This window comes from Scatophagus argus, chromosome 2 (assembly GCF_020382885.2).
Source record: "Scatophagus argus isolate fScaArg1 chromosome 2, fScaArg1.pri, whole genome shotgun sequence".
Classification (NCBI taxonomy): domain Eukaryota; kingdom Metazoa; phylum Chordata; class Actinopteri; family Scatophagidae; genus Scatophagus; species Scatophagus argus.
In genome coordinates this window covers 11488449-11499036 of record NC_058494.1, presented here as the reverse complement: position 1 = coordinate 11499036, position 10588 = coordinate 11488449, and the positions used below count along the sequence as shown (strand labels likewise).

The following is a 10588-nucleotide window of genomic DNA, read 5'->3' as shown; positions in this document are numbered from 1 at the left end:
CATTTAGGAATGTGAAATCTGAGTTTCACATTGTGGCCAACATTTATGTCTTACTTTTCTGCTTTTATGAGCTGAGTGATCTTGCAAGCAGACAGCTGCAACTTCAAAGTGGTTTTGATGGATGTTTTAAGACATATTTCATCAGTGGTGCTTTCAACTTCATTAAAGTTGCTGCTACATTAGTTCAGCACAAATCAGATCCCTCTAATCTCCACTGTGCTGTCAGCAGTGGTGTTTTTATCCTTTCCCTTTCTGGATGTTTTAGAAAATATGTGAAACTGTAGTTTCTGAACTGTAGGCCCGCCTGTGTGTGTGTGTGTTGTTTTGTATTTTGTGTGCCAAAGACAAACTGCATACCTTAAAGGATTTTTTTCTCCTCACAGAAAGCAGCTTAATTCTCCTTCTATCAGATATTACTGTACATGTTGGTGCGGGTCTGATGTTTTCCTCTTCCAGCAGCTGTTCACACTGCCGCTTCCCATTGGCTTTGCTTCAGCTGTGGAAGGAGTGGTCTGGATGAACGATGCTGCATCCTTTGTTAAACCGTGCAGTTTCATTTTGAGCAGGAATCAGTAAAGAAACCGTAGTGAGTGGTTGATGAACTTTGGGTTACTTTATCATAAACGTGTCGGCCTGGTTGTTCGATGGGAATGAGTTTATATGCTATTAAAATAGATCCACCTGTAGCAGGATTGGAGACACGTCCAGTTGATTCAAAGGAATCAAACGAAAACTGGGATCGTGTGAATCTCGGAAACTTGAATTGAATTGCGACTACAGTGCAGGAGCAGGACTCGTCGAGCAGTTAAGGATCGAGAGTCGGTTTGATGAGAGGAAAAAACGCGAGACGCGAGCGCTTCATGGGCACCATGCGCCCCTCGCCGTGTGCGTAAGCAGCTGTGGAGGATCCACACATTATGAGACGCCATGGCATGGTGTGACCGAGGGGTTCAGACTTTGCTGGCCATCGTGGGAGCCTTTGCCGCCTTCAGTCTCATGACCATCGCCATCGGCACCGACTACTGGCTTTACTCCCGGGCGTACATCTGCAACGCCACAAACGCCACCGCTGACGAGACCCAGATGCAAACCAAGAAAGTCAAAGGCGACCTGACGCACTCCGGGCTGTGGAGGATCTGCTGTATCGAAGGTAAAACAAAGTCTAATAAGTGACTAAGCGTTTTTTCACGAACTTTTTTGCCATATACCAAGTGCATGTGAGCACTCTTTCTAACGATGAGCCATTTTGACAGTATGTTTTAAGGTGGGGAGGTGGCCATATGCGCGGTGTGATTGATCAAATATATATTCTGCCAGTGAAGCAAAATTTGATTTAAACGAAACCCTTTTTTGGAACTGCAAAAACCCCAAACTCTGTCTGTTTGTGCCAAAAAGTACAACCACAATAAGCGAGTTTGTGTGGTGTGACGACGCACCAAATTGGACATTAGCAGCCAAAATCACGGAATCAAGTGGTGTGACATCATTACCGATCATTTCTACAGTTAAACGCGTTAAATAGCATTTAGAAAAGTTACGGAAAAACAAGATATTGTAAAAGAAGAATTAAAGGGACACTTTGATGTGCGTGCGTAATGCCACGTCTGCGTCAGTTTTTCTTGTACAAGATTTAGTTTGTCACTGAATAAAAGGACTCAAAGGACAGAACATGACATTTTTAGGTTTTAAATGTTGTCGCAATCAGGAAATGACGCTTGTCCGGTAATAATTTAAGAACTTGTCGTGATATTCTAATACTAATACCGATATCACTACCGGTCGATGCCATTGTTAGCAGCTCTTTCCATGAAATTGCTCAGAGTAACTTAAGTTCCAGCCGCAGAAGTAACGTTTTAGCAAGAAACCGACTTGCTGCAAGAAATCGTTGTTTTCTCAATTGCTGTGCTGCTTATCCATGAGGATCCCCAACACACACGCCTGAGGAGTTTGGGCTGGGCTTCCTGCGCGGTTTCTTCCTTTTCTTTCTTTCTTTCTTTCTTTGGACACGTTTGAACATTAAAGACCGCAACAGCTTCATTGGAGAGAAGCCAAATCAATGAAAATGTCTGTGTTTAACAACACACAGTCAACATAACAATCAATCAGTTGATCCACCAGTCCTGGCTGCCGAGGCGCTGTCCTCTGCCGCTGGTGCTGAAAGCTCCACAGATTGTGTTCCTTTTGACTAACAAACCAAATAACCAGCGAAGACTCATGAATAAATAACTTTACACCGACAAGACAACCTCCGGGGGCCAATCAAGACACTCTGTAAACCAAAAACACTCAGTTTGTGTCTGATATTCTCTTTGTAAAACAACTCAACTTAAAGTTTCTGCAGAATTCAGTTGATCAGCTTTTCCACACATACCTTCAAGTGGTATTTGACATGTTTATAAATGCTAATTCATGTTGTCTTACAGCCAAAGAGATACTGAACTTGCAACCATGGTGAAAAGAAAAACAAAAATCAAACAGATGGGATTGCATTTTAATACATATGGTCACATCACAACATTCCCCACGATAAAAATCACAGAAAATAGCAAACCTAAAGGAAAATCATATGTTTTTTATTGCCTTTTAACATACAAGCACTCACCATTTCCGAATTAAACGTTTAGATGAATCCATGACGAGTGCTTTATGAAGAAGGAAGCTAGTGTTTCCTATGTTTCTTGTGTGACTTGAAGGCAGCATCCCTCAGACATGCAGAGAGATTTGACACCTGTGGGTGGGAGGTCCAAGAGAAGAACTTTCCCAGAGCTTTGGCTCAAATGCACATGATGTTGCCATTACCAAAGTCACACTGCATGCACCTTTGCTCGCCACTATTACGACTCTGACCTGTTTTTAAATAGAAAAATTAATGGATCTCCGGTACAGTAAATCAAAACAAACTTTCTCTCACCTTTGCTTTACAAACTTTAGAGTAGCATGAGCACAAGTGAGACGAGTTGCTTGCTCTTCTGTCATCTTTTTCACCGTCTTCTCTTTCCCTGCTCATGCTGTTGAATGTGCATCACATAGAGAGCTGGAGCTAAAAGTAAAACACCTTCTCTTACTGTTTCTCACACACACACTTCAGCACTATTGCCACGCTGTTGTAAAATTTGATTTAACGGACGCCTGGTGACATACCTGTATCTGACTTTGGTTAAGTCAAAATGTTAATACATCCAATCAAAGATTTATATGTCAAAGATGATGGTGACTTCCAAACATATGTAGCATTGCAAATCACTTCCTAAAGTTGAGTTACACCCACTTTTGCAGTTTCAAATGTCAAAAATTAAAAGTCATTCTTTCAGTTCTTGCCTACCTTGAGTATATTTTATCTCTGTGTTTAAATAATTAAAAAATAGAGTAATAGCTTTAATTGTCTGCATATTTCATTGTCCATTTGGGAGCTGTGTCTTCCAGGAACAAAGAACAAGATGGCGTCTAACCAGTTATATTAAGTCAAATGAACAGCACAAATAATGGGTAAACCTCGGGGACACACTGACTCACCTTGCAGAAAAAATCATGCTTGTCTCTCTGTACCAAACAAACGTCTGCATGAGTGTTGTGTCTTGTAATATGAGGAGGAGACTCACTGAAGGTGAGCAACGATGGCAAATGAGCTTTAAAAGGAAATAAATTGAGGCCTTGTTCTGCAGGCAGTCGTGCTGAAATACAACAAGAATTCTCGCTTGAGCAAATCAGCCTTTGATTGCTGCTGAACATGCTGGACTGGCTGTAAAAGACGTGACGTGTTTCAAATGGACTTTCTGTCTGACGTCTAGTAGACAAATCCACCAGCTGCACCAGCTCACCAAGGTTTTTTTTTCTTAAAGCGAGTGTTGAGCTTCTCAGTGTCATAAAGGCAGCTTGCTGGTGTTGTGGCTTTGTTAGTGTGCATGTTCTGTGGAGTATTCCATTGTGTATGTGTGTGTGTGTTTGTGTTAGTGAACGCATTAGTAAGATGTCAAAGGCATCCTCAGAGAAGCGAAGCCAGAGATGTGATTGTGGGTTGTGGGGGGACAGATGGACTCTGGGGAGAGTCCTCCCCTGCTGAGCTCCTTCTCTTTTTTCGTCTTTCAGCCTTTCTCTGCATCATCCCTCTGATTATTAACTCACTGGTCTTCTGTGTATTATTCAATAACACATTATTATTATTTAAACATTAATTTAACTTTTGTTCTGCCACACTTTGTTTGATTTTACATAATAAAAGCTTATTTCTTGTCATCTTTGACACTGCACATGTCGCAGCTTTTTCATGACATTTTGGATGACACAATCAGGAACGAACATTCAATCACACTGAAGCGCTGATCTTATAAATATTAAATACACACAAGATGTATTCACGTACCTAGCGTGAATGTATTACATGGTGATTGCACTTGGTCCATAAAACTAATTTTAAAAAAGGCTGAAAGAGGGTTGAAGGGGACAACATTTTAGAACAAGGAAGGGAGAGAAGTGGGTAATTGAGACATGAAAATGGTTAGAGTGGCAAAAAATAGAGGATAAGAGTTGAAAGAGACTGAACGAGAGGCTGAGAGAGTGGCGTCAGTGAAGATAGAGTGAGTCTGGCCTGTTAAGGATGTTTCATCACTTTATCTCTGCTTTCCTTTCAGCGTCTTTCCCAGCAGCCTGAGATATTAACTGTAAAAATTCAGCAGACAAGTTTTTGAAAACTAGTGGTCTAAAAATTCACAGTGTAGTCAGCCTTAAAAATCTTTTCTCATCTTTCTCAACCTCTGATTTAAAGTCATTTTAAACATAAACAAATCAGTGGCTACGTCTTAAATCATGTATGCACAGACCGTTGCTTGGTATGAAATGTTGAAAATGACTTTTCCAGTTCTCTGATTGTGGACTGACTTATCAGTGTCTGCATGCATGTCCATTGATGCATCTGCAAGTGTGTTACAGGTGTCTAGCATAGCTCCACAGCAACAAACACAGCAGCAAAGACGAAAATGACATAATGTAGAAGTAAAATCAGGCATCAGACTTTTAATTCAAAGTCTAACCTTTCAATATTCATAATGCTCCAATGTTTTATTCTCTTAAAAGTGGAGGGAAGATTTTCTCAGCGAAGAGACTGGGTCTTTGAATAGAAGGTGCCCGAGGGCTTGAGAATTTAAGAACCTCAGATCCACAGCAGCCTGTCCTCAAATGGTCTCTGACATGGTTAGAGGTGAACGCAAGACAGTTCGGCACTGGCTGAGACATTCTTCACAAAAAAAAGTTATCAGGAAAAGAAGTTGTTAAAAAATGGATGGTGCATGTTGATTCAGTGGGCGGTCAGTATGCAGTTCTTTTGGTTCCTTCTAACTACATTGGAGTTTCTCATGTTCAGCTTGGTTATAAAGTATGTTTTTTCCCCTTTAACTGCTGTCATTTCATTCATCTACAGGTTTTTACTGCTATCAGCCACATTCATGCTGCTTTTCACCCCACCGCAGGTATCAACAAAGGAAGCTGTTTTCGGATCAATCATTTCCCAGAGGATAACGACTACGACACAGACAGCTCAGAGTACATCTTACGTAAGTCACTGCAACCTCTTCATCTTCAAACACTTCAACCCTTAATCCTCCCTTTTTTCTTCATGTGGTGATGGAGTTATCACAAGGGTACTTAATGTGTCATGACATCTCCATCCCTCCCCCATACAAGCCTGATGTCATGACAATATCTGGAGCTACGGAGATGATGAAGTGTGTTATGTGCTGATGAATAACAGGGCTGCTCTAAAACATGACTTTACCCACATAAGAGCACGTTACATTTGACAGGACGGAGGTAGTTTGATGAAGACATGTCACTGTGAGTGGCTTCACTGGAAATTGTCTATGCACTATGGCTAGTCAAGGTTATTACAGTTCAATCAATCTGTCCAGTTCCCCCGAGGATTCAGATCATTTTCTCTCTGCATATCACATTTGGTTTCTAGTTTGATGCCCTGTGCCCCAAAGCAACTGTTTCCATCTTTGCTGTTGTCTACATTGATGAATATCAATAAGTTCATGGAAGTTAAATCCTGCACTCACTCAGTTAGTGTCATGGAAAGGCAGGAACATCTGCTAATCAGGCCTTAGTATCTGTGGAAAGCATTCATCTGTTGGATCTCAGGCAGTTTTTTGCTCTCCTTTCACTGCCTTTTTTTACACTTATAACAGTTACTACATGTGTCAATCTGATATCCCGTGTGCTGTTATTTTTAGCATTTGTTTTCTGCACAGAAATGCCATCAATTGTGAGCAGCAGCATGAATGTATCCTATTAACAGTCCATATTAAGTGCATTTTACATTTTATAATCCTTTAGGAAAAACACTCCAACTAGATATAATTCTTGTTAAAGGTGGAGTGAATCATCATCGGACTTTGCAGTTGCCTGCAGCTCCTTTAAGCCAGATATAAACAAAACTAAAAGGTGGCCAGAAACACGACTCCTAATGACTGCTAATGCTGTCAGCATTTGCTTGCTTATCAGATTTGTAAAGTGAGAATAGAATATATGAATGATAAACAGCAGTGTGAATGAACAAACCTCTATTAACAACAGTGCCAAGATCATCACTGCTACTGTATTAATGTTCACAATGATTATTTCTAATGCTAAAAATAAATCTACAGTTATCATTACTTTGTTGTCACGATCCATGAATCATACGCTGTTCAGCCTTTATCTTAACATTCAAAGTGATGTATTCCAGGTGTTCATACTGACTAGCAGGCTTCACCGTCTCTGTATCTTGTACGAGCAGGTATAGTGCGTGCATCGAGCCTGTTCCCCATTCTCAGTACCATTCTGCTGATGTTGGGTGGCCTGTGTGTCGGGGTTGGACGCATCTACAGCAACAGGAACAACATCCTGCTCAGCGCTGGCATCCTCTTTGTGGCTGCAGGTAGGGCGAGACTGACAGTGCTCTACAGATAGACACACTAACTGGTGCGACAACAAACAGACTTTGTGCAGTGCTACAAAAGGAGGAAGACAGACACTACACAAGACGGTCTCCCTTTGGCATCTTTGTTTAGTTTAGCTTCTTTCTTTTAAGGTAACCCAAACTTTTTCTGTATTTCAGCAAAACATCCAATACATGTGGCTTTTCTCAATGCCGTATTTTGTTTTTTTATATAACACAGGGAATAAAGTGACGATATTTTACACACTTAGTGTATGTGTGTATTCTTTCTATTTGGAAGTGACAAAAAAATTCTTTGTGAAGAGAAAGATGTCAGAGTGTGAAAGTCTGCAAAAAAAAAAAAAAAAACAGTTATGAATATTCAAATCGCTTTTTCAAGATTTTATTGAGGGATCTTGTTTGAATAAGGAACAGACCTAACCTATAAAAATGATGATGCAGATGTAGGATTGTGCAGACTGTGCGGACTCATACTGTGCCCACTGTAGTATAATCTGTGGGCTTTATCATCCACTTATGTGCCTAAACGTCTTAGGGATTTTACATCTTTATGCTTTTCTTTCATCTCCCCTTTTAAGTCTCTTTACCTCCTCTTTTCTCTTCAGGCCTTAGCAACATCATCGGTATCATAGTCTACATCTCCAGCAATGCCGGAGATCCCAGTGACAAGAAGGACGAGGACAGGAAGAACCAGTACAACTACGGCTGGTCCTTTTACTTCGGCGCCCTCTCCTTCATCGTGGCTGAATCAGTGGGCGTACTTGCGGTCAACATATACATAGAGAAAAACAAAGAGACACGCTTCCGAGCCCGACGTGACTTCATCAAAACCACTTCCTCTTCTTCACCATACTCTCGCATTCCAAGTTACCGCTACCGAAGAAGGCGTTCACGCTCCAGTTCCAGGTCGACTGACCCGTCCCGCGAACCTTCCCCAGTGGGGATGAAGATTGGTGGAGGAAGTGGCGGAGGGGGAGGATTGGGGATGGGTTTGCCGATGGGCGATATATCCCTCTATGCCCTCAGTAGGGACCCTCTGAAGGGTGGAAGTGGGACTGTAGGGCCCTACAGCCCAGAGAGGGATTCTGGGTTTTTACAAGTCCACAACTGCTTCCAGAAAGATTTGAAAGATGGGGTGAACAGGAGGACCACACCTGTATGAGGTCAGGAGTTTATTGCTGTGTGAAACAGTAAGTGTGATGGCACACATTAGATATTGTACAGTAGATGAGAAAGGACATTTCCTCCCCGGGGCTGTTCATGCAGCTGCGATGTTGAAAGGTCAGAGCTCAAAATTGTTTTCCTTGCGTCCCTCTGTGCCCGAAAAAGTGCCAATGTGTGTTTTAGTTTTGGATGAAAAGAAAGAAAGTTATATCAAAACAATTTTTTTATGTTGTGACTGAGTATTGTGACTAAATTGTTTTACTTTTACCCCTAAATAGGATAAAAAATATGTTCTGTTCTTGTTCTGGTATTCTTTAAAGGAGAACTGCTCAAGATTTTGTCTGGTAAAAGAATTCACTTTTTATAGACTTGATGCTCATTATAATGAAGATTGTGAATATTGACTTCAGGTGATGCATTTCTTCAAAATAACTGTATAGTGTTTTGGAAAGGAACATTTTCCTTTAATTCTGAGACAAAAAAAGTCTTACTCCAAAACTGTTTGCTAAAATTTAGTGGTTTATGTGATTGTACTATTGTATTGTATGTGGTTTGTAACTTAATACAGCTGGTGCTAACTTAATCTGCACACCTTTGATAGTCTTAAGCCTTCTCAACTGCCATTTAAATGCTTCTCTTATATCTCAGTAACATCTCTTATGTGAATCATGTGATAAATTTGTGTGTTACAGTATGTGAAATGTGTGTTACAGCTCTGAAACACTGCCACACATTCTTACTATAAATATGAATTTCTGTAGCTTTTTTATATCAACAACAATAACCAGGCAGATAATAATGTCAGTACATTCCAGTATGTTGTGTGATGTATCCCTGTAAACATTATTTGCACAAACGGTCTAGTTTGCTCTCCATCCGCTCAGGGAAGATGTGTGGAACAAATGATCTACTTTTAGAGAAGCAGAGCATGAGAGAGAGAGAGAGAGAGAGAGACATTTGTTTAAGTTGCTTTGGTTTTCCTTACCTTAGCCAGACTGACTGTTGCAGTTGCTGTGTGCAAAAACAGAGGTGAGATCACGCTGTATGTGTTGCCATTAATTAACATGGCTCTCGTTCCTGCATTTACCACCTTTGTGTTCAGAGGGGTTTCTGTCTGGTACAGGTTTTATGATCATAATACAAAATTAAAAGGCTTCTCGTAGCCGATGCAGAACTCATTGTCAAAATAATGATGTACTCCTACTGTCCCTTATAAATAAGACATGTTAAGAAAATTTGCATTTTTCAACTGACAACAAGAAATGATTGAAACTGTACTATTGCCCTAAGTCTGCAGGAGATGCCTGTGAATAAATAGAAAAGCCATCCTATTGATGTTGTTCTTGTTATCAGGAATTCCTCTGGCCTTGATGACTGTGTAGTGAAATCTGACATGCACAGCCCTTTAAAAGGTCTTTTTTAGTATGCAGACAAAAAGACATAGTCACATTATAACACAGTTACAAAACAGTAAACAGAAAAGGGAGACACTAAGGGCAACAGGACACATCACAAAAATTTTCATGAAGTATGACACATATTCTAATTTGCATTCAAAGCTGCCGATTTCGGTTGTCCAGGTATCAGCTCCTGGAATGGCCTGGTTTTGTTTTGGAATCTGTTTTGAGTGTTTGGTTAACAAATTTGGTTAACAAAATTAGTTCTGTCTTTCCAACTGATCTCCTAAATGCTTTTAAACTAAGTGATTTGGAGTGCTGATATGCTAATGCTGTAGGAGTGACATGGTTGGACACATGGGGATGCTGCTGCTGAGTGTCTGGGATAGCTTGAGCCCAGAAGGATTAAGGGGTGTTCAGAGCCTGAAGGCATGGAGATAATCATCTATTGCATGTGGACATTAGATTATTTTTGTTAGCATTAGAGATCCCATATGGAAAAGTATGTGATCCCATATGGAAAAGTATGTGAGTTGTTATCTGAACTTTACGAAGGTATTGCTGTATTAACTGGGTCTTAGAATTGTAAGTTGAGAAAAATGTGTGCTATGTAAGTTCAAACTAGATTTTGTGTTAGAGTATACAGTGTTTTTGTGATGAGAGAAAAAGGCTATACCCAAGACATAAAAACATGTTCAGGGCTCTTTACAATCAATCAAATAGTTTGATTTTTATAGCATCAGAATGAAAGAACAGCTATCCTAAATAGTGACTGGGAAAAAAATCTTAATATTCACCTTTGTGATTAGAGTTTATTTCGCTCTGAGATTTGCCTGTGATTAAGACAAAACTGAGAACTGGTCCACAGCATTTGCTTTTCTTCATAGAGGAAGAGTATTTAGCTAATGACGTGGGGTTGATGAGCCTGTTATGCTCTGCTATGAAACTGCATGGCAAACAGTCAGGCAACCACGGGGTGTTAAAGGAAATCGGCATCAGCCAACTTAATGCTTGACTAAACTAACAGGCTCCCAAATGCTCATCCAGACTTTGAAAAGCTTGTCTCTTTGTCTCTAAGCAAGAGCTGGAGCAAAGT

General features: G+C 40.5%; 1 protein-coding gene across 1 annotated transcript; it reads left to right on the top strand.

Annotated features, from left to right (window-relative positions):
• Window positions 1-452: 452 nt before the first annotated feature.
• Window positions 453-8279, top strand: LOC124069662 (voltage-dependent calcium channel gamma-4 subunit-like). The gene is made up of 4 exons (XM_046409010.1): window positions 453-1150; window positions 5463-5546; window positions 6770-6910; window positions 7537-8279. Exons 1-4 carry the CDS (start codon window positions 928-930, stop codon window positions 8091-8093), a joined length of 1005 nt encoding a protein of 334 aa, XP_046264966.1. The 5' UTR covers window positions 453-927; the 3' UTR covers window positions 8094-8279.
• The last annotated feature ends 2309 nt before the right edge of the window (window positions 8280-10588 follow it).

What these genes read in the sequence shown, in the direction of transcription:
- LOC124069662 (XM_046409010.1), top strand. Translation starts at nt 928, where the DNA reads ATGGCATGGTGTGACCGAGGGGTTCAGACTTTGCTGGCCATCGTGGGA. An exon ending in GAGGATCTGCTGTATCGAAG is followed by an intron (nt 1,151 to 5,462) that starts GTAAAACAAAGT and finishes ACCCCACCGCAG; the next exon opens with GTATCAACAAAGGAAGCTGT. An exon ending in CATCCTCTTTGTGGCTGCAG is followed by an intron (nt 6,911 to 7,536) that starts GTAGGGCGAGAC and finishes TTTTCTCTTCAG; the next exon opens with GCCTTAGCAACATCATCGGT.